Here is a 23,388-nt window from a genome sequence, read left to right as displayed (position 1 = left end):
ATAATAGTCCAAAAACGTGTGGTAGATTAGGTAATTACATCCTTATTTATTTTCACTCTCTTTTTCATTCTCTTTATCCCAAGAATTCATTCACTGAAGCAATGTTAAGAGCAATGGCAATGGTGAGGCCAGTAACGCTCTCTCTCCATCTCAAACCTCTCCTTCCTTGTTATTTCCCGCCAAAACCACTCCACTTCTCTCGACTTTCAAAACTCGTACAATCTTTAACCACACGCGCTTCAAATAATAATGCAGGTTGTGGGATTATTGAGCCCAATTATCTATCTTGCTGCTTGCCTGATAAAAATAATCTCAGAATTGCTCTTCTCCTTAGTGGCGGCGTCGATAGCAGCGTCGCTCTCCGCCTCCTTCATGCCGCTGGCCACCACTGCACTGCCTTTTACCTCAAAATTTGGTTCCAAGTACTCTCCCCTCTCTCTGTTTGTAATGAGTTTTAATTTTTTTTTCTTAATTTGTAGGAATATAAGTCACCAATTTGACGGTAGTTATTACTTTTTATCCTATTTTTGGCAATTTAGAGACATACTGTTTTCTTTTTTAAAATTAAGAAAGGTAGAAAAAGTCGACTTTAAACTGTTCTAAATTTTAGATTTAATTACTTTGGTTTTTATACTAGTAGAATAAGCTGGCCCTGATGTGTTGTTTTGTTTAGGAAGATTTTGAGAATTTTTGGTCAGAATGTCCATGGGAAGAAGATTTGAAGTACGCTAAAGCTGTTTGTGATCAGGTTTGTTACCATTATTCTATGGTTTATTTATTTATTTTTATTCTTTGTAATGGTGAGTTTCTGATTGAAATGAGATGTACTTGATTTTCAGGTCGATATACCATTAGAAGTTGTGCATTTAACTGATGAATACTGGAAAAACGTGGTATTGTACATATCCCTTAATCATACTATTATATACCCAAGCACCCTTTTATTTGGGGCAACTATTTCTTCTTTGTGTGCTCTCTGAAATTTGAAATCTTTTTGATGTCCCATTATGTGTTTCATTTCAGGTTTCTTACATTATTGAGGAGTATCGCTGTGGTCGAACTCCCAATCCAGATGTTCTCTGCAATACAAGAATTAAGTTTGGTAGGTCTCCACTGAGCTTGAGGTGTCTTAGATTAGTTATCATTGATTAGTTTACTCCATGTTTACTCTCTTGATTTTTAGCTATAGTTTTTCTTTTGTCCCGATTTCAGGTGCATTCATGGATGCCATCAACAATATGGAATTTGATTATGTTGCTTCTGGGCATTATGCCAAGGTCATCCACCCATCTGCAGATGAAATAAATCAGCCTTCTGTCTTAGAACTCTCAAAAGACATGGTATGCATGTGAGAGGCACATTTTCTAACCTATATTTTGTTTTAGTAATATTTAATTTAAATCTAGTATTTTTTAGAAGACCATATAAGAGAACAAGCGATAGTAAATATATTCTTACGTGGCACGATGCATAACCGCAGTATTAGTAGCTACACAAAAGTCTTGATTCAGAAAGTTCTTGGGCCAGAGACAGAATAGTTAGCAACAGATTTCATCTTTTTTCTTTGAATACATAGATAACTATTAGTAATAACTAATGGAGTTCTTTGAGCATGCTATATAAGCTAGGGTAGAACTGGGTGCAGGACTGAGAAATTCACTGAGATCTACAGTGTTAGTTCATTTATATGTTGTGGCATTTTTTTTCTAATATGTTTTCCCTTATGATTTGTTATAATCTGATGATATGATGAATCAAATAGTAACTATGCAAAAACTTTTTTGTTTTCGAAACTTTGATATTTTAATATCTTTGAATTTGTCTCTGCAGGTGAAGGATCAAACTTATTTCCTTTCACATCTGTCACAGGCCCAGCTTAGACGTCTTATTTTTCCGCTTGGTGGTATCTCAAAGGTCCGTGCAATATTTATGCCACTAATATCATGTGGATAGTTTTCCATCCAGTTTAGTGTTATTTAATTCATTAACGAAAGTGAATTGTTTAGAATTTGCGGTGTTCTTGAATCACGTTAGGAAGTCTCAGATTATGTTTATGGTTAACATGAATGAACATGGATGTGTATGTGGCAGTTGGCTTGATCAAATACATTATAGATATCCGGCAAATCAACTAATACAAGCAATTCTAGCATCTTGCTGCCCTGATCTATTATCTCTAATGCAAGTGTTTTTTTATTATTAGTGACCATCACAACTTGAACTTTTCTAGTTTGGTGGAGCTTTATTAGAAAATTCTTCTTGTAATTGCATCTCTTGTTTGTATTCTTCTGATTTTTCATGAGATTTTTCTTTTCAAAAGCATACCATAATGTTTATTTTTCTTATTTCGTTGCATGGTTTGATTTCTCGTGGTGCAGAATGTCTCTCTGCCGTACTCTGCTATCCCTTAACTTCTTTTTTGCCTAATCATCTGCAGGATGAAGTTCGCAAGCTTGCCACACTTTTTAATTTGCCTAACAAAGACAGAAAGGATTCACAAGGAATATGTTTTCTCGGAAAGGTACTTCCTTGGGGAAATTTTGTCAATCAACATTTGTAGAAGAGGAAGCTTTTTTTAAATATTTAGTTCTGTATATATGCCCTCTCAACATTTTCTATTTTGTCCAGATCAAATTTAGTGAATTTGTTGCAAGACATATTGGGGAGATGGAAGGTATCATGTTGGAAGCTGAGACAGGAGATTTCCTTGGCAACCATAGAGGATTTTGGTTCTACACAATTGGTCAAAGACAAGGTCTGCGTCTTCCTGGGGGTCCCTGGTATCTGTTTGGACTTTATCCCTGTCATCATATTCAAAATTCTGCACTAATTGGCTTTAGATCTAGGCCCTAGGGACTGTTTGCTCTTTCTAATATCAAGTTTCTAAAGCACAGATGTAGTTTTCTATCAGAAAGTTCTGTCGGTGTCAGTCAATAGTTGAATTGTGTCTTTCAGTTGAAGTTGACTTTTCTTTCCTTTTTATTCTAAATTCTGTCCCAGTTTATTTCTATGCTTCGCCGTTATAACTTACAACATTATTTTCATAGGCTAATATCACCGTTCCCATAACCATTTCTTAAATTTCCAACATCCTTGTGCATTCGAGATGCTGTAACTTTGACCTATTTACTCGTAGTTTTTTCAATTTAAGAGTAAAAGTTTTGTAATCCTGGTCCATCCTTTAGTAGCACTTTTCTTCAGTTATATTGTTAGCTTTTTCATGTTCTTCTCTCATGCAGGTATGTTGTGGAGAAGGATGTTAAGAACAATGTAGTATTTGTGTCGAGGAATTATTTTTCATTTGACAAAAGAAGGCGCTTATTCCGTGTTGGCTCCTTGAGATGGTTTAATGGGTCGCCCCCAAAAGAGACCAGTGAGCTCCAATGTAAGGTAAGATAATCCAGTATCCAGTCCACACATACAGTGTTATAGGCATTTCCCTGATAAAATTTAATCAGACAAGGGGTTTTAGAAAAGGTTGTATAAGAAATATTAGTTCTCTATTACTGTTTGGTCAAAACTGTAAGAGGTAAGGATAGTTTGGCTACAGCATGCTAGTAGTCTAATAAGCACGGTGATGGTACCTGTTATTTTATACTGCCATGCTTCAGATAGATCTTACTAAATGCTAATTGTTTGAGCCTTACATCGCTTTATCTTTTTAGGTGAGACATGGCCCTGGGTTTTATAATTGCAGTGTGGTAATTGAACCTGGTGAGGTTGATGATCAAGATGTTGCAATTGTCCAGTTGTGTGAAGATGATCAAGGTCTAGCAGCAGGGCAATTTGCAGCCTTCTACAAGGGAAGAACCTGCATAGGCTCTGGTGTGATTCTGGAGTCTTGGAATGATCAGGGATTTCCTGTATGTGAAAGGGCTCTTGAGCTAGCAAGAATAGAAGACAAATCTGAGCTTGGGAAACCAGTTAAAATAAAGGTTAAACCAGAAATTCCTGTGAGAGAGTTTGATGGAAAGGACGGTATAGAAGTTGAGAGAGGACTAAATAATTCCCAGGTTGCTGTCACAAGTTAAAAGGGAAGGAGGTTGAGCGTATCAGCTTAGAAGAAATTTCCAGATTGCAGTGATCTGCATATGTGATATTAAACAAAGTGATTCAAATTCTATTCGTAAAATTGTAGAGCGCTAACAAAGGCTAACATGACAAAGGCTTTTTTGTTGCATATGAAAGCTAGGGTTTAGCACTCTGTTCTGCCAATGAATCTCTGGTGGTGCAAGGGTCACGGAAATTTTTAAATATGAGTGTACAAATTCTGGATGGAAAACGGTCCCACCCTTCCATGAGCCGGAGTCTTATCTTCCCAGAATGTTTAGGAGTGCTCCAATTCTTAATGTACATTTTGTTACAGCAATTATTTAGATTATACAAATTTTAAGTTTCAAGTTTATGCTTGGCCACTCATGGAGTTGCCTCCGAGATTTGCTTGCATTTGGCGGGTTATTCTTCTGGCAAGATTTAAGTGTCCTCCGGCCCATAAAAGATAGAACCCATCTTCCCATTTAAAAAGGCCATGGATTTGAGAAAGCCATAGCTGTCCAAGCAGACTAATCTTCCATGCTCGGGTCTTCCTGTGATAGGGGATGACATGGTGTTTTGGTCACGCAGGTGCCCCATCCCTCCCTTATCAGATATTTCAACACATCTTGCTACTGTTGTCATGTGTTAAACTGATTGTTTGGTTTTAAAATTCTCCTATGTTGAAAGAATTCTAAATTTTGCTAATGACCCTGATAATGATATTGCATGGGGCAATAGCTTTCGTGTCATACAAATAATATAATTACGAAGTTTGACAGGAAGAGTCTGATATAATACAACCTTTCAAAACCAAATGACAACAAAAGTACAAGGATGAAGTGATCTCCAACATTAATCCTCTTAATTAGGCATATGAATAGCAAAATATTAGGTTAAATGTTCTAATCAAGCACAAATAGAGACAGTCAAAATGGACATCACTCCCATTATATGTGCTAATTAACATGGTACTGTTTGAAGTACCCTCTTTTCCCAGTAAGCAGAAAATTCTTAATAAGCACGCAAATGTTACCGATGAGAATACTAGAATGGAGAATGTATTTTTCAGTTTAATTGGAAGAAAGTTTGTTGAACCATGAAAATCACATGATTGAACTGCCATTTCCGCAACTTAAGTGGTCCATCTATTAAAAGAAGGAAAAAAGAAAATATAAAAAGATTTATAACCTATGATCGATCTTACTTAATATTAAAACAAAGACGACTCCATTGCATTTCATATCAAATCAAAAAATCTTTGTGTTGCCATATGATATCAAATCCTTCTAAAGGTACATTTGTTACATTCTTAATTTTCTATAATTTCTGCCAATGTTTAATTTGCATTCCTCTTATAGCAATTAATAAAGACTGTTATAACAGTTTGCTTCTAATGTCATTTAGTACCCAAAACTCCAATATTTTGGTTTCTCAATCTTTGCATTGATTTTGAAATAAAATCATAATAAATAGCATTTCAGTTTTGTCCATTCACTTTTTAATTAAGAGAACCACTAGATTTTGTAGTTTACAGAATATTTTCCTTTTCTTTTGTTTTTTTTCAAAAGAAAAGGAAAAACATTTCATACTCTATAGCTTGCCAATGCCAATTTCTGCAACAGCACATACAGGTACAGCATTTTAATTCTCTAGCTGCATTTGATCATATTTAGAAACATAGGTCTGGCAGTTCAGGATTCTAGAGTCGGTATACACATGGTATAGGCACTTTCTATTTCTTCTAGCTCATTTATTTCTGAAAAGAACTTGAATCCAAGACATAGAACATGTATAAATACAGCTTTCATATGAGTCACAATTTTCATACTATATTTCACTTCTGATCCTGTGGTTTTTCATGAATAACTTGTTACAGGCCACAAACACTAGGCTCCAGCTTCTTTCAGAAAAGAAGCTGGTCAAGAGATTGCAGTATTTAGTACTGACGTTGTGGCCTTGGCATCTTGACAACGAGTCCAAGAAAATGAGATCAGGAAAGCAGCTCAATTCAGGAAAAGCGATTCTTGTACTCTGCATTGCTAGTTTTATTGCAGGGTCGCTTTTTACTAGTCGGACATGGACTCATCATCCTTCTCAGGCTAAGGATCATCAGGTTTCTCTCATTCCTCATTATGTTAATAAGCTACAGGAAGTGAAACGAGATTGTGATCACAAGCGTGTAAGTTTCATTCAACAAGCACATGATAAATACTGATCAACCAGCAATGGTATCTAACATCAATTCTCTTTCTGAACTTACATATACATCTACTATCAGATATTGGTTGAAGGAAAATCTGGAGATATCATGGGAGAAGTTAGGAGAACCCATCAAGCTGTCAAGTAAGATAATTCCTTTCTTTGTCGAAACTGCAAACCCTTTCACCATATATATCTTTTTTCACTTGCATTAACAAAATATGCGCATACAGGTCGCTTGAGAATACAATTTCAACACTAGAGATGGAATTAGCAGCGAGTCGAGCAAGTCAAACCAGGGACCAAGTTTCAATAGAAAAACAGAATAATCACACTTTGCAGAAGGCATTTGTTGTGATTGGAATTAATACAGCATTTAGCAGCAGGAAACGGCGAGACTCAGTGCGCCAAACTTGGATGCCAAAAGGTCCTCTCTCTCTATCACTATCCCTCTCTACCTTATGTCGAAAGATTAGTAACTTAGTGCGTGTGGGCGGGTGTGTGCAGGTGCTAAGTTGAAGGAATTAGAGAAAGAGAAAGGGATAGTGATAAGGTTTGTAATAGGACATAGTGCAACACCAGGTGGTGTCCTTGATAAAGCACTGGACTTAGAAGAGGCAGAGCACAAGGATTTTCTTAGGTTAAAGCATGTCGAAGGCTACCATGAACTCTCTACCAAGACAAGGCTGTACTTTTCAACTGCAGTTTCAATTTGGGATGCAGAGTTCTACATGAAAGTTGACGATGATATTCATCTCAATTTAGGTACTTAAATAAGCTCAAGTTTTGGTCAGTAATGTATCTTTTTCAAGGATTTTTAATGAAAATATCTTTCTCTGTAGGTACGCTTGTAAGCACTCTAGCAAGATACAGATCCAAGTCTAGAGTGTACATCGGGTGCATGAAGTCTGGACCAGTTCTCTCTAAAAAGTAACTTTCTTTTACATTTTACGATCTATATTTATCACTACCCAATAAAGAAATAAAATAATGTAGCTCAAGATCAGCATCGTTCTTTGAATTGAACGACCTTCAGCAGAGGAAACAATGCAATGTATTTAACTAAGTAATTATGTCTTTTTTCTTCTTTTTTGTAATTTTCCTTAACCATTGCAGAGGGGTGAAATATCATGAGCCAGAGTATTGGAAATTTGGGGAAGAAGGGAACAAGTACTTTAGGCATGCAACTGGTCAGATATATGGCATTTCTAAGGACCTTGCCACCTATATCGCCAATAATTCGTGAGTTAAATCATTATAATCATATTTAGTCTGTTGTTATATTAATTAGATTCATCGTATTCACTTTTTTGCTTGTTAAAAACAGTCCTATATTGCATAGATATGCCAATGAGGATGTTTCTCTGGGGTCTTGGTTTATTGGGTTGGAAGTTGAACATGCAGATGACCATTCCATGTGCTGTGGAACTCCTCCAGGTAATAATAATAAAACTGCATGATGGATTTAGTCTTAAAAATAATAATATGATAAATTAATATAGTCTGGTTGTAATCAGATTGTGAATTGAAGGCTCAAGCAGGCAATATTTGCGTAGCATCATTCGACTGGTCGTGCAGTGGAATTTGCAAATCTGTCGACAGGATGAAACTGGTTCATGAGTCTTGCGGAGAAGGAGAAGGTGCTGTTTGGAATGTGGAGCTCTGAAATTAATTGATCAAGAACTATTAATTAAATAATATAAAATTAGTATGACATGGCTCAAATGAGCAGCAGAGAGATAGAAAAGTTGAAGGCTAAGTACTTAGTTTTTGATTTTGCAATATTCCATGTGCTGTTTATTGTATGAGTGAATTATAAGTTTTCTTTTCCTTTTTATTATTCTCACTTGTATATATTTCATAGTGAGAATGTAAATCTATAAACAACTAAACAGGAATTATTAATACTTCTAAATAAATTCCTAAACATCTTAAACACCAACCAAACCACAACTTAAAATCAAACAGAGTTAATTTCCCTTATGTATACAAGGGATTATTTATAGTATTTATCGCCATGCTGCTGCTGAGAAGAATCGGAAGGCTCGCCATTTTGGTTTTGTCGTGACTGTAAGTTCACTCTAGGAAATATTTTTTCTAAGCTTACCATGTTAGAGGCATTCGGGTCATCTGGCTGGTGATGTTGAAGAGCAGCATTAGCATTGCCGTTGGCATTGGCATTAGCATTGTGATACCATCCATCTTGAGGAATTCCATAATCGAAGAAGTTTTCCTTCAAATACCTACTAGTTAAAGTATTATTCATTTGAAGAGGTGGAACCATCATCCCATCACCATTAGAACCATAAGGAATTCCGTAACCATAACCAGAACGAGTTACATAATTAGTTGCTGCTTCTGTTGTTGGAAGTCCATAATTGGTTGTTGCTGCTCCTCCATAGCTGGTTGTCGGTGCTCCTCCATAGCTGGTTGTCGGTGCTCCTCCGTAACTGGCTCTTGCTGCTCCTCCGTAACTGGCTCTTGCAGCTCCTCCGTAACTGGCTCTTGCCGCTCCTCCTACTTCTCCCCCTCCAAATGAAAATGATGGTAGCTGCAGTTGGTCACTAAAACCAGTAAATAGAGAATCATCAATTGGCAGATGGTCAGAATAAACATAGTCGAGTCCAAAATTTGGGGAATCAGTATTATAATCAGGATGCACGACAATATCATCAGCTCTGACATCCCCATCCATATCCTCATCCTCATTGTCGTCTAACTGCATATCAGGTTCTTCAGCTTTACGAATTCTGACGTTAGGTTTCTCTGATTTCTTATAAATCCTACATAAAACCCAATCATCTAACTGCAAAAGAAAAATACAAATAAGTTAATTAATTAATCGTAAGACAGAGAAATAAAAATAAACTCTGGAAAAAGAAAACAATACATAAATAATTTCATACCGTCATATTATCATCAGTTCCATCGTCTCTTTTTCTCTTTCGAAGAGGAGGAGGCTTGTCAACTCTGTATTCATGCATAATCCAGTTGGTTTTCACACCACTCGGAGGTTTTCCAGTATAAAATACAAGCGCCTTCCTAAATCCAACCACAATGTCCCTGCACTTGATCTCTTTATCTGCTCCTGTTGCCTTCCAGTATCCACCATCGGCAGATCTTCTTGGTCTGTTTCCATTCTTGTACTTCTTAGCTCTTGGTGTGAAAAAGTACCATTCATTCTCTCCATAGTTTGCATATTTTTCTAATCATTAGATAAATAAAAATCAAAGATTAACATACTAGTTGTAAAAGCCAAAAAAAACCCAGAATTCTCTAAACATTATATTTATATTAGACAAATAAAAATCAAAGATTAACATGCAAGAAAAACCTGTTTCGTTCTATAAGATAATGTTGCATTTTAAATATTTAGCTGCTCAAATAATTATAGAAAATAATAATGTATTTTACATATTTAGCTATTTATAAGAGAATAACCTTCAATTTTATATATATACAGCCAACAATAAAACCAGAATCATCATATATTAATAATGTACGTATCGTGTTCCTTCTACATTGATAATCATATCAGTCAACGTACGTAATATGCATGCATGGACATTAATTGCAAGTTAATAATGCAAATATTTCTAATCAATGTCAATTTATGAAATTCAGTTCTTTATGCACAGAAATAAATCATGTTTTAGAGGTGATTAGTTTATATAATTAATCAAACACTGCAACAATAGAGTATAGAGAAAGTTGATTCTAGTTATAATGCATGTCGTATGAACAGTGTATAAATCGTAAGCACAAGTTTCTTGAATCCAATAAATAATTTAAAAAAAAAAAAAGATAAACGAAGGATGTTGTATAAGATTAAAGAACCTGCAAGAAATTCAGGATTGAAATTATAAAGATCAAGACTTATAATCTTGTTCGGCGGCAAGATTTGGTCGTGCACTTTCCTTCTCAAGTAATGAATGATGAGTTCTTCATCGCTAGGGCAAAACCTATAACCAGCTGGAAAAGAGTCGAAGAACTCCAAGTCATTCTCCTCAAGAAACGGCAAGGACTCAGATCCAGATGCAGTAGACCCAGTTCTTGAACTCTCCATAGAGTCATAAGGTGCAAGGGGTAGTTCAGATAGGGTTTGGAGAATTGGTGGTTTTACTTCAGGAGGAGCTTCAGGGTTTGGAGAAGTCGCAGAAGTTAGGGTTTTACATGGTGGTGGAAGGGTTAAAGAAGAGTTTTGGAAAGCAAGTCGAGAGGTGGTGGTGGTGGCGCCGTGGGCGGCAGGAACAGAAGCATTGAGTAGCGTAGTTTGATCACCATGAACAACCTCCATTGTTGGAGTGGTTGATAGAATTGATTCTTTGTTTAGTTGCGGGTTTTGATCAAGAACATTCACCATGGTTTTTGCCCTTTTCATGGTAACGCAACAAGAATTCCAACCCTATCTTCCTCTGGTTTGGGTTTGTTCAGTATTTATAAAGAGCTAGAGTTCTGATAGACGATAATATCTATCTTAACAGATAGACTTCTACTAGGTTTCAATTTATCTGATAATTATCAAACTTATATATCTTTTAAATTTTGAACATAATTTAACTAGATAAATTACAAATTACAAATTACAAATAGTAGTTCAATTAGGATTCTAATTACCCGCTGATAATCTGTTTAATTTTTAATTTAATATTTTTATTATATTTTTGTTACGTAGTAATACACTAAACAGCATGCACGCATGCATGCAACATTATTATTATTATTATTATTATTATTATATAACAGATTGATTGGAGTACCAAAAAAAATGCACAGATTGCCTCCATTTTCTTTGTTTTCTTTTCTCTTTTATTTTAATGCATCAATTTGGTAAACTAATAATTAGAAATATACATATATATTAAAGATCAACATTGAACACCATCATCATCGTCTCAAGAAAAAATTTGGAAAAAAGAAAATGGAAATCCATAGTGATGAGTCCTTTCATATGTATTTGCTTCAAGGCATGGATGGAGCTAAAAGCTAGCCAACAGTTGGCATCTCTGCATCATTTATTTACTACTACAGAAAGATGTTTTTGGAGATTGGAGATGCTTAAAAAATGATAAATCCTTTCTCCTTTAAGCTTTCCACTGTTTCCTTTAAGCTCACATTCAAAGGAATGAAGTCGATACCCAGGCCTTTTGCCTTTTCCTTCGACACCTGATATGTTGGCACATAAGGCTTTTCGTCCGCACACCTGCAAGCAAAATGATTTGTAAATATATATTTCAAACCATGGAGAATTCCTATAGATAGAACAGTGGCTTTTTGGCGATCAATTTCGTGCAATAGTAACTATAAATGAAACATGAAATTAAATTGTTTGGTATCCTTCCATAACTACTACTAATATATCAACTTTAATAGCAGCGAATGTTGATTATCAATTTGTTTCACTATAAGGTCAATTAAGTTTACTAAGTCTTTCAAAACTTCCAGAAAAGAGATGCGTTCAGAAATCTCTTCGGTCTGTTCATGTATTTTTTTCTTTCTTTTTCCTCCAAAGACCTGTACCCTTAATTAGGGTTGTCATGATGGCCTGCCAGGCATTCAGTTCCTAGTCTCCAATGACTGTTACAACCTTCTTTCTCTTTTCTAGAAGCTCTGGTACACCACTTATGATAACAGGCATACTGACAGTACTAGGAAAACATTTCTTTTTTGCATTTTTCCTTCTTTTATTTCCTTCACAAAAGATTAGTCCCTAACTGCTTTTCTGTAAGCACACTAAAGAGAGAAATGCCAACATACTGGAAAGCAGCAGAAATTTTGATTATTGCTTCGTCTACCAAGTAATAATGTGATATGTATAACGGGCTGAAAGCCACACTGAACATGGTGGCAAATGAAACATAAATCATCAAAGCAATGTAAATACCCTAGACAGCAGCAAGGGAAAGACTTACTTCTCTGGAAATTGGAAATCAGGGTAAAGCTCACGCGTAATATTCACCACTTCTGAATAGTGTGCAACTCTCTCAACCAAACAATGTCTTCCACTTGCTGATGGAATTTCAAATGCTTGAATATGTGCATTAGCAACATCTTTGACATTTACCCAGCCAAAAGATGCATTAGGGAAAGTGTTTGCTCCTACATTCAATCAAAATCTTTAGAACAATAGAACATCCTCTATAGAAGGAAGAAAAACAAGAGCATAGAAGTTCCAAGGATCTTATTCTAGAATATATTTATTTAGTGCAGCATTCTATTGTTTACTTAAAGAACAAACAGATAATCAATGTATTATACCTTAGGTGCACCTTTGCAGTATGTAGCAGAATAACTTCTAATGTATAATTTTCTAACATCCCAAAAAAGTTAAAAATGTTTGGTAAAAGGGAAGGCCAGTAATAAACTGCTGTTGTTTGGGTGATCTAACAGGTAAAAAGAAAAGGAAGTATTGTTTTGTTAAACACATGTCTTTTGAAATAGATTATATTCATTCTGCCAATTAATTCTAATTTGTTCTTCCTGAAGGACTACTTGATAAACAGAGGCAAAAATGATTCCTATGGACAGGATAATAATATCAGTGTTGTTAGCATAAACAAATACCTTTTAATAAGCTTAGAACTGCAGCAGCACTTGTGTTAAGCGTTGGCTGTAAGAGAGGACCGACTACCATTGCTGGATTTATTGCAACCAAGTCCAAACCCTTCTCTTTTGCAAATTTCCATGCAGCATCCTCAGCTAAGGTCTTTGAGACCACATACCAAAGCTAAGAGCAAAGCATGCAAAAAGAAAATGAGTATTACAAGTTAGATACAAATGGCATAATCATGTTGAAAATATGCACATCACCTCTCTCTCTCTCTCTCTCTCTCTCTCTCTCTCTCTAGATTGTAAAGGAGCATGAACTGAAAAATAATCACTCTGTGCACGATAAGCTTTGGAACTAAGTTTTACAGCAAGCCTCTCTCTCTCTCTCTCTCTCTCTCTCTCTCTCTCTCTCTCTCTCTCTGTGTGTGTGTGTGTGTGTGTGTGCTCAGTAAGTTTGGGACTACACTTTTAGACCAACTCCAGATGCCCTTGAGGAACACCTGAACTATCCAGGAGCTCAAACACAGTAAGATAATAAATCAACCCAAGACTTATTGCTGAGGAAACAGCTAGAAGCTAGCTACTCCATGTATAGAAGATGAGCAAGGTTTAGTTTTCATTTTCAAAGGTATAAAGAACAAAACTAGACAACCATAATGAGCAAGATTTGAACATTCCAAAATTAGAGTGCAAGAAAGTGTGGTCTTCAGGCAGACCTGCATGCACGCACCTTAGACTCCCTACAAAAGTCTGGATCAGAGAACCAAGTTTCATCCACTACAACCTCTGGAGTTCGAGGTTTTCCATTGTAAGCAACTGCAGCAATAGAAGATGTCAAAACAACTCGCTTGACAGATGGAGTTTTTGCACATGAGTTAAGAACATTAAGTGTTCCCTTCACTGCTGGATCAATTAATTCCTGAAATGAGAAGATAACTATAAGGAAAAAAAAAAAAAAGATTTATGCTTACACATTCTAAGACTTTGGCAGGTGTTCTTTAAAGGTTTAACAGAAAACATCATAATACTTGGAACGAAAGTGCCTAACCTGAGGATCGGTAATATCATGATAGAAAGGAGATGCAGTATGAAAAACACCTCGACACCCTTCAACAGCAGCATCGAACGAACCTTCTTCCAATAGATCCGCTTTGAACAATTGAAGTCTCTCCTCAGCTCCATCAAGTGATCGCAAGTGTTCTGTCTTTCTTGGATCATCTAAACAACAATAACATATATACTTCAGTGTCATAACATAATTCAGCATTAACATTGTCAAATTCAATTAATTATTTTGTATTTAATTTGCTAAATCTTTCAAACAGCAACGATCTGCAGCGCCTAACATTGTCAAATACAATTAAATATTTGGCACCAAACGTTCATGAATATAACATTGGACAAAATATTGAAAGTAATTAAAATTTCTCCAAGTGGAAAAATGAATTGTAAGACTAAAAATCTTTGTAATTAAAGATTTGCAGCATCTAACATTGTCAAATTCAACACTCATCAATAAAATATTGAAAGTAACCTACAATTACTTAATAACTTAGAGTTTCTCATTTTGAAAAACTAGAATCGAGCAACGATAGTTAGTTAAAGAAAAGCATCAATAGCAGAAACTGTAACTAAAATCTGATTTAATTAAAAAGGAATTGAAAGAAAAATCTAAAAGTGATATCTCAAAAATTAACATTACCTGGCTAATGATCAAATCATACAATAAAAAGCTTGAAAAAGAAAAACTAAATAAATAAAGAAGGTAGAGGAGAGACTACAGACTTGGGTCACGAACAGAGGCCTTGACGGTGTAGCCACGCTGTAGAAGAAACTTCACAATCCAAGAAGCAATGTAACCGGATGCTCCGGTCACGCACACGGTCTTACCTTCTCCACTATCGCTGCTCATTTCTTCTTCTTCGTGCTGTAGTAGGCTGTTGCTATCCGCGATGAGTTTGGATTGGGCACAACTGATTAGCTCGTGAAACCTCTTTCCCCTTTTATAGAGATCGCAATCGTAGTGCTCGAGTGTGCAGTGACGTATCAGACGATTTTTCCAATATTTGATGGCCCGCGCTTGTCCTGACACGGGAGATGGAATTAGTAATTTGATGGGTGAAGGTGTACATGCTGCCATCTTATTTACAAATAAATCAACGGTGATGAGGAGGCCGGATTGGTTGTCATATTTGGCACTCGTCTCATCTGATTACAAATGGCAGCAGCAGCAGCAAGACAGACATTTGATTTTCGAATAAAAGTCAGATCTAAATGTATCAGCAGAAAGTGCAGGAGTTTTACTTGAATTTTGCTAACAAAGAGAGTCCTGTTAAATGTCTTTGAATTTCAATCTCTTCACTAATTCAGTTCAAATCTTAGTGCAGCTTCAACTCTAAAAATTGATCTCTCAATCCTAACACTAGACAAGTAATGGATAATCGTTATAATACGTTTTTAAATGCATCACTTTCTTTAACTTTTAGATTCAATTTTAACGGAATTCAGGTAACCTGAATTTTTAATACACAAAAGGTTTCTTTCAAGAGGCAAACCAGACATGCCTCCTCGAATAGTTCTCTTTTTAAACAAAAAAATAATAATAATTTAATAATTATATTTATTTAAATCTCAAATTATTAATACTCAGTCAGCTTTCAATATTTCTAAGACTGGATTGGTAAATCAACCTGTCATGATCTTATTTACTGATTCAATCCATTGGACTGTTAATTTGGCGTGTCTAATAAAAATTAATCAATCTTAACTATTATACTATATAATATTCATATTAATAGTAATTTATCAAATTCTATGAGTCCATCGTAAGCTCGTCAATTCTTCTCAAAATACAAACTAAATAATATAATGGTGTATTTGGTTGAAATTCATAAATAATAAAATTAAAAAAAAATATTTTAGTGTTATGGAATGTATTAATTTACTAATATGAAATACATTTAAAAAATCTATATATTTCGTTATAATTTAGTTTAATTATAACTAATTCCACATACATTTGATTACGTAAAATACTAAATTAATTTTCAGCCCATTTAAAATATATAATTTTTAAATTTATATATAAATTCTATAAATTTTAACTAAACACTATATATGAATTTTATAACACATTAAGATACAAACACATTAGTAAAATAATAAATATATATATATATATATACTAATTTATAAGAAAAATATCTTCGTTTAACAAGTAATGGCTAAATATAAAATTATTGATATTTTAGTTTATTTATTTTATAAATTAAATTAGTTCTTATAAGTTCAATTATTATAAATAATTGGACCGGATTGACCATCAATTTCTAATTAAACATCTAATCTCAGTTTGAAGAATATTAATTAGACTACCATATGATTAACATATAATATTGAAGAACAATCATTTTAATGTTGGTATATAGTTAAATGCTAATCACAATATAAATTATGAAGAATATAATATATTCGTTTACATAAAGAAAAAGTTGTTGTGATATTAACACTTGAAATTATAGAAAAAGACCGGTCTATCATATATTCGACTATTTATAGTATTTTCAAGGACTAAATAAAGCGGCAGCGTATTAGCAGATGGCTTGGGCTCATCTATGAAGACTGATGTGTTAGTAGCCTGACTCTAATTCTAAGAGAGAAAGGCCACACAGCACAGCCCTTAAAAGAAAACTTTTGTTTAACAAATTCAGAAGTTGTCTTTTCTGTCGCTGGTTCGGCTCCTATATTTATTATTTTTATTTTATATATTTATATTTATATTTATATTTAAAAACTAAATAATATTATATATATATTTTATAAAAAATAGTGTATTTTAATAACATAAAAATATATATTTTATAAAATATATTAAAAATATATGAAATGCAATTTAAAATATTTAAAGATATAATTAAAACAAGACATAGAGATATATCTCCGATAACAAAAATATATTATTAATAAAATATTAAAAGGTATAATAATATAATTTTAAAAATTATATAAATAATCTTTTTAAAAAAAACTCATAAATTTTTTTTAAAATTATTAAAAATGGACCGTGAAAACAAAATTTTCAATGCATTTTCATGTGCTACTGTAAATGTGCTTGGATTTTATTGGAGGGACATGTAGTTTTTTTACAAGTGAGACATTTTATTGTATATATAATTGTGAAATTTGAATTTGTTTTGAAAAGACATTTAAATTCAACTAGCATGTGTTTGCGGTGGAGATACTATCACATTATCCTATTGAAATATATAACACGAGGAACGCAAGCACATACTTTTAGGTTAGTGGCCACCCAAAAATAAAAATAAAGGGGGCACCATGCCCACTATTCGTGACACTTGCAACCACCACTCATTTACGAAAATGAAAGCAATTATTCATACCCTTGTGATTGATATATTATAATTTGAAAAATGTGCATTTTAACCCTTATCGTTTAAACCAAGGAGTAGAATGGCTTCTAATCTATTTTTTTGGAGCAAGTAATAGTAAAAATTATGTTTTTGTATCATTTTGGTACTGCAGTAGTTACAAATATAAACTACTGTTAGTTAAGAATGATGTGGCAAATTCTTTTACTTTTATTTAAAGTGGATTCCACTTTAGTGCATAAAATCACTTAAAATAATAAAATTATTAATTTAAAACACTTAAATTTATGTTTTCTCTTTTAATAGTATATTAAATTTTTTTATTCTTTTTAACTTATTCGATTAACTATGGTTTCTTTTATTCCTCATAATCACCACCATCACCGTCTCTCCATCATCTTTGGTATTGCTTTATTAAATGTAACCAACAACGAACCAATATCTCAATTTTATTAAATTTTTCAAATGCCTAAAAGTGCTTTATCGTTTATTAATTTCTTCATTGCAAATGCAAGACTCAGTATTACTGCCAAACGAAGCCCTCAGGAACTGCAACAACTATAGTCATTGCAACTGCATTGAGCTTCACTTTCCATGGTGTCTCATTTTCTCCCGTTTCATTCAAGGTAACCATTAATCTACTCTATTCAATCCTCATACCAACAGTTGTGACCAACATTTACTAGATTTATTATGCACTTTGATCACTGTAGAAGAAAAGGTATGTTCTTATTCACATCCACTGGTTCACTCTCCCCTAACAAATTTGATTCATTGATGCACATGCTATGTCCTAATATAAGAACACCATCCGCAGGAACTAGATCTCTAATAGATAAATGAATAATATCACCAACTAGAGAAGGGGGATTTGTTTATATCAGCGAGAGAAATGTGAATGAAAATATGTAAAACACTAGAGAAGAACGAGTTGTGCGAGTTGCTGCTTCAATGACAACAAGGACGAGCTGAGCAACGATGAGTATCAATAATGTCACGGAGCATCAATGTTGTCGCAAAGAACCAATGTTGTCGCAGAGAATCAATGTCATCTAATGCTGTCGCAAAGAATCAACGTCGACACGGAATTTTGGAGAAAGAATAGAAGAAAAATGGTTCTTTAAGGATTTAAATGCTTAGAGTTTAATGAAGAAGAGAAAGAAAATAGATTTTAGAGATTTAATGAAAATGGAAAAAATGACTTTCTTTTTCTTTTATTTTTTCCTTCCTTTTAGTTTTTGTTTCTATTAATTAATAAAAACATTATATTTAAAAAAATTAATTAAATTATTGATGGAGCATGCTGTGTCAGTTTAATGGCAACTATATTAGTCCCGTTAGGGATAAATAACGGAAATTCATTCCATTTGTTTTTAATTAGATAAAAGGGCTTGAATTATGAATTTTGTAATGCATCATGGCTTATTTGTATTTGAGAATCTTTAAGGGCTAATCCGCACCTCGACCTAAATGTTAAGAGTGAAAATGCACCTTCTCCCTATTATAATTCTCGAATATAAAAATTTAGTATGTTATCGTATTTATAGATTAAATAAATAAATAAATTATTTATTTTTATTAATTTTATATAATTAAATATATATAAATTAAAATAATATATACGTGTGATTTTTATATTTATTATAAGGATAGGTAATAAAGAGCCTTATGAATATAATAGTTATCTACCGTTGTACCTACCTGTGTATTAAATGTTATTTCACCAAGTTAATATCAATGAGACAACACTAAGTCCTGCAAGTATAAATGTTATCTACCATTCTACCTAACTGGAATCTCATTTACGACCAAACGCTACATTGCACTGCTCTGCAAGTATAGTGTTCAAATTAATTATAATCTTCACTTCCTCTCTTATTTCTCTACTTTGACAACGTAGAGCACTGCTGCTCTTTCTCATAATTTTGACTTCAAGAAGACGATCAACTCCAGTTTCTCAACCCACCTCATCCCTATCTTCTTCTCTCAAAACCTTCATGGCTTCTCTGCTTATACCTTTCTATGTACCCAAAAGCACTTTACTACTTGCTGTCTCTCAAGGTTTATCGCCAAGATACGCCCTCACAAAATCAAAAGCTTTCCTCATTCCAAGCAACCCCTTTTCACCAAATCCTGGAGCTCTTATCAAATGTACATCATCTGTTTCGAGCTTAACTCCACAACTAGATGAAACCCTAGTTTATCAAGAAGACGAGAGGCCTTTGACTGAAATTTGGAAGGATATCCAAGGCTGTAATGACTGGGAAGGACTGTTAGACCCAATGAACTCCCATCTCCGCAAAGAAATCATTCGCTATGGAGAGTTCGCTCAAGCGTGCTACGATTCTTTCGATTTTGATCCTCACTCTAAGTATTGTGGTACATGCAAGTACCAAGGATCTCATTTCTTTGATAAGCTTGATATGCACGGCCATGGTTATCAAATAAGCAGATACCTGTATGCTACTTCAAATATTAACCTTCCAAATTTCTTCCAAAAATCTAAGCTAAGTAACATATGGAGTACGCATGCAAATTGGATGGGGTACGTTGCTGTCACCACCGATGAAGAGGAGATCATACGGTTAGGCCGCCGCGATATAGTCATAGCATGGAGAGGCACAGTCACTTATCTAGAGTGGATATACGATCTTAAAGACATCCTCTGCTCTGCTAATTTCATTAACGATCCATCTATCAAGATTGAACTAGGGTTTTATGATTTATACACCAAGAAAGAAGACTCTTGCAAGTATTGCACATTCTCGGCTCGTGAACAAGTTTTAGCTGAGATTAAGAGGCTTCTTGATTATTATAGAGGTGAAGAAATCAGTATTACGCTGACGGGTCATAGCCTAGGGGCAGCTTTGGCTGTATTAAGTGCTTATGATATTGCAGAGATGAAGCTTAATTACATGGATGATGGAACTGAAATTCCCATCACAGTCTACTCTTTCTCAGGCCCTAGAGTGGGGAATCTCAAATTTAAAGAACGATGCGATGAGCTTGGAGTTAAAGTGCTAAGAGTAATTAATGTTCGTGATAAGGTTCCAACAGTGCCAGGAATTCTAGCAAACGAGAAGTTCCAATTCCAAAAGTATGTGGAGGATACAATATCTTTTCCTTGGAGCTATGCACATGTTGGAGTGGAACTTGCATTGGATCACACTCACAGTCCATTTCTAAAGCCGACAAATGATCTTGCTTGTGCCCATAATCTTGAAGTCCATTTACACTTAGTGGATGGGTACCATGGCAAGGGAAGGCGATTCTTTCTAGCAACAAAGAGAGACATTGCCCTTGTTAACAAGAGTTGTGACTTCTTGAGAGCTGAATATGGCGTCCCACCGCACTGGCGGCAAGATGAGAATAAAGGAATGGTGAGAAATAGTGAAGGGCGATGGGTGGTTCCGGAGAGACCAAGAGTGGAAGCACTTCCACCAGACACGGCCCACCACCTTGAACAAGTGTTGAAAAATAGTGTTGCTAGTTCTTCTCGAAATCATGAGGGATCAGTTTGATGCGGTAACCACTAACAAAGCTTTGGGTGAATTTTATTTCTAGTCCTTGTCATTAAATATATAAATGAAAAGAAGTGAGTAGTCGTAGTGCAGTTGTGCTAGCTATAATGTTAGCTTCTAGATACTGTTGGAGGGCCATACTGGGGTAAAACGCACAGATGGTTTCTACGTTAGATGAATTCATGTCATTGTATAATTTACTAATGTCAATGTATCAGTTAAGAAAACTTACATTTATCATTAGTACTTAACTGGTTTCTATGTTTTCTTAATGATTAACTTCCATACATATTTCTTTCTCAATCTTTTATTTTGACAGAAAAAAAAAAAAAAAAAAAACTCTGAATCATTGTTGATGCCTACTTGGACTGATTTCTCAGCTGATATGGTTTCATCTATAATCTATCTTCTGGGGAAAATAGTCATTTTTCAACTGGTTTCTCCTTGGCGTGACGGTAGTCATTTACACATTAGACCATGTTGGTTGGGGCGCTGAAGCTGTAATGGCTGTATCAGTAGCTATCTTCATTTCGATCCACATCTCAACGCCAGTGCAAGTTTCTCTATTTTGAGAAAAGAAGTACATATAGAAGTTAATAAGTAACAAAAAGATAGAAATCAAATTAAATACTAATAATAAATATAAGTTTCCTCAACTGATATAGTTACATTATTACAGGATAATTACATGGATTCATTTAACTGATATGTTAAAGTTTAATGGTTTATTCTTTATATAATTGTAATAGACTAAACTTAATTGGAAGAAAATCTTATTAATTTATTTATATATTTTCACTTATTTAAATCGACAGATAATTAATTATATCTATTAAATTTAAATAATTAAGTATGTATTAATTATTTAATATCAAAATATAATAGCACTGTTGTATAAGTGTTACCTTATTATTTATTGCGGTACATGTATTTCAGAACGATAGATAGAATAAAAAGAAACTGCATAGACTTGACTTATGTTCTCACATGTAACTAAATTAACAAATGATTAAATATATATTTATTAATTTTAAATAATGAAATATGTGTTAATTATTTAATATTAAAATATAAAATACTCATACATACTTGTTACTTTCTTATTAGTTGTGGTATATACACCAAGTCTAGATAAGAACATCTTTTTTTTTTTTTACAGTTTGATATATAAGTGAGGACATATACTAAACCTAGATAAGAATTTTTAGAAAAAAAGACTAGTATATTAAGAGATTTTTTATCTAAACTCGGTATATACACTACAACTAATAAAAAAATAATACATATATATAAATATTTTACACTTTTTATTATTTTAAATTAATAAATATATAAAAAAATATTTATTAATTTAATGTATAAATAAAGACATATTATAAAAAGAAATTTCAATATATCATAACATGTGATTATTTTATTTTATTTTATTTTTACTTTTAGTTTTGGAGTAGAGTGACCCCATAAACAAGCCTTTGGTAATTATTGGCACTCCAAAAGCATTCATATTTCTGAATGATGGAAAAGTAGTGATCGTTTTCGAAGATGGCATGCCGCATTATTCATCCACTTGAAAATGATATCCAGCGTGAATGGCGTGCAAATGCTACCTTGTACTAACGAAGTGATAGGGAAGCATGGCCCTGATATATCATTTTCTTTTTTATTTTACCATTTGCGAGATTTAATTTAAATAATAAATAAAATCCAAAAAAAAAAAAATCTCTAATTTGATGCTTTAATATTTGAAGGACATGATTATTCTTTTCTCTCAATAAAAATCATACTTTACGTTTCTATCTTTTAGCATTTTGAAGTTAAAAATCAATTTAATATAGTTTTATATAAATTTAATTAATAATGCATTGTGCCTAAATCTTTAACCTGTTATGCCTTTATTTTGGGATGAGATAGATGGGCAAAGTTAAGTTGGCCCTTTATAGTTATGTATTCACTTCGAAAGCATGAAAGGATGTGCCTTAGGCCTACCGTCTATGTGTTGTCAAAGTCATATGACCATCCTCCCACTCATTCCCCCACTGCTTCAAAATATCTACGCATCCACATATATATATATAAGAATAGACCACTGTCAAGATGTTATGCTAATATATATATGTCACGATAAAAAAGAAATTAAAAAATTATTGTTTAAATTTGATATACATTTATATATATATATATATATATATATATATATATATATATATATATATATATGTATATTAATTCAATTAAGTGATGTACCATAACCTTATCTTAATTAGTGGTTAATTGATATCTTAAATCAAACCAATTTATAAAGAAACCGACCCATTTAAAACGGACCACCAAAATGTTGTTACAGGATCTGGGCCTTGACTGAGAAATGAGAGGCCTAATATATTGATTGCCTTGTTTGTTTGGAACAAATGAGTGTCACTGGGCTTTGGGCTGGTATGGTAATTCTGCAGTCTGGCCCAGTGGTAGGCCTGAGAGCAATGTACTCCTACTCCACATACACTCTCTATTAGTATACGATCAATGCTAAAATAAAGGGACATATATGTAAAATACCAAAGACAGATATTGCAGTCAATTTAAATATAATCTAAAGACAGACTCGTGTCATCCGGAGCGCTAATCAATGCTACTCGAGTCCAAATTTGACGGTCTATTCAACCGACAATACTGTAATATTAAAGTAGTGGATTTCTTTC

At 33.8% G+C, this 23,388-nt stretch overlaps 5 protein-coding genes across 7 annotated transcripts; 3 read left to right on the top strand and 2 right to left on the bottom strand.

Annotated features, from left to right (window-relative positions):
- Nucleotides 1-59: 59 nt before the first annotated feature.
- On the top strand, nucleotides 60-4,405 carry LOC8274461 (tRNA-specific 2-thiouridylase MnmA). The gene is made up of 10 exons (XM_002513464.4): nucleotides 60-422; nucleotides 674-748; nucleotides 840-893; nucleotides 1,024-1,102; nucleotides 1,213-1,340; nucleotides 1,831-1,914; nucleotides 2,438-2,521; nucleotides 2,629-2,780; nucleotides 3,240-3,390; nucleotides 3,666-4,405. Exons 1-10 carry the CDS (start codon nucleotides 102-104, stop codon nucleotides 4,029-4,031), a joined length of 1,494 nt encoding a protein of 497 aa, XP_002513510.2. The 5' UTR covers nucleotides 60-101; the 3' UTR covers nucleotides 4,032-4,405.
- A 767-nt stretch (nucleotides 4,406-5,172) lies between these two features.
- LOC8274462 (probable beta-1,3-galactosyltransferase 8) lies at nucleotides 5,173-8,074 on the top strand. 3 transcript variants are annotated; one of them, XM_015715802.2, is made up of 9 exons: nucleotides 5,173-5,327; nucleotides 5,912-6,214; nucleotides 6,314-6,378; nucleotides 6,468-6,661; nucleotides 6,742-6,999; nucleotides 7,077-7,164; nucleotides 7,351-7,476; nucleotides 7,577-7,671; nucleotides 7,752-8,074. In XM_015715802.2, the coding sequence occupies exons 2-9, from the start codon at nucleotides 6,020-6,022 to the stop codon at nucleotides 7,898-7,900; spliced, it is 1,170 nt and encodes a 389-aa protein (XP_015571288.2). In that variant the 5' UTR covers nucleotides 5,173-5,327; nucleotides 5,912-6,019; the 3' UTR covers nucleotides 7,901-8,074. The 3 variants fall into 3 exon arrangements, with proteins under 3 accessions (XP_015571288.2, XP_002513511.3, XP_048229228.1); XM_002513465.3 differs by having other exon boundaries at nucleotides 5,174-5,327; nucleotides 7,562-7,671; XM_048373271.1 differs by lacking the exon at nucleotides 5,173-5,327 and adding an exon at nucleotides 5,523-5,666 and having other exon boundaries at nucleotides 7,562-7,671.
- Nucleotides 8,075-8,188: 114 nt separating this feature from the next.
- On the bottom strand, nucleotides 8,189-10,971 carry LOC8274311 (NAC domain-containing protein 77). Its single transcript, XM_002513466.3, has 3 exons — nucleotides 10,072-10,971; nucleotides 9,141-9,439; nucleotides 8,189-9,040 (listed from the first exon to the last, which is right to left on the bottom strand). Exons 1-3 carry the CDS (start codon nucleotides 10,613-10,615, stop codon nucleotides 8,231-8,233), a joined length of 1,653 nt encoding a protein of 550 aa, XP_002513512.2. The 5' UTR covers nucleotides 10,616-10,971; the 3' UTR covers nucleotides 8,189-8,230.
- A 153-nt stretch (nucleotides 10,972-11,124) lies between these two features.
- Nucleotides 11,125-14,998, bottom strand: LOC8274312 (phenylacetaldehyde reductase). Its single transcript, XM_002513467.4, has 6 exons — nucleotides 14,569-14,998; nucleotides 13,832-14,001; nucleotides 13,514-13,702; nucleotides 12,799-12,961; nucleotides 12,147-12,333; nucleotides 11,125-11,437 (listed from the first exon to the last, which is right to left on the bottom strand). Exons 1-6 carry the CDS (start codon nucleotides 14,921-14,923, stop codon nucleotides 11,293-11,295), a joined length of 1,209 nt encoding a protein of 402 aa, XP_002513513.1. The 5' UTR covers nucleotides 14,924-14,998; the 3' UTR covers nucleotides 11,125-11,292.
- A 3,965-nt stretch (nucleotides 14,999-18,963) lies between these two features.
- Nucleotides 18,964-20,964, top strand: LOC8274313 (phospholipase A1-Igamma3, chloroplastic). Its single transcript, XM_015715754.3, has one exon. It carries the CDS (start codon nucleotides 19,169-19,171, stop codon nucleotides 20,690-20,692), a length of 1,524 nt encoding a protein of 507 aa, XP_015571240.3. The 5' UTR covers nucleotides 18,964-19,168; the 3' UTR covers nucleotides 20,693-20,964.
- Nucleotides 20,965-23,388: the final 2,424 nt, after the last annotated feature.

The sequence above is a fragment of the Ricinus communis genome, chromosome 4 (assembly GCF_019578655.1).
Source record: "Ricinus communis isolate WT05 ecotype wild-type chromosome 4, ASM1957865v1, whole genome shotgun sequence".
In the NCBI taxonomy this organism is placed as follows: Eukaryota; Viridiplantae; Streptophyta; class Magnoliopsida; order Malpighiales; family Euphorbiaceae; genus Ricinus; species Ricinus communis.
This window is presented reverse-complemented; position numbering and strand designations above follow the sequence as displayed.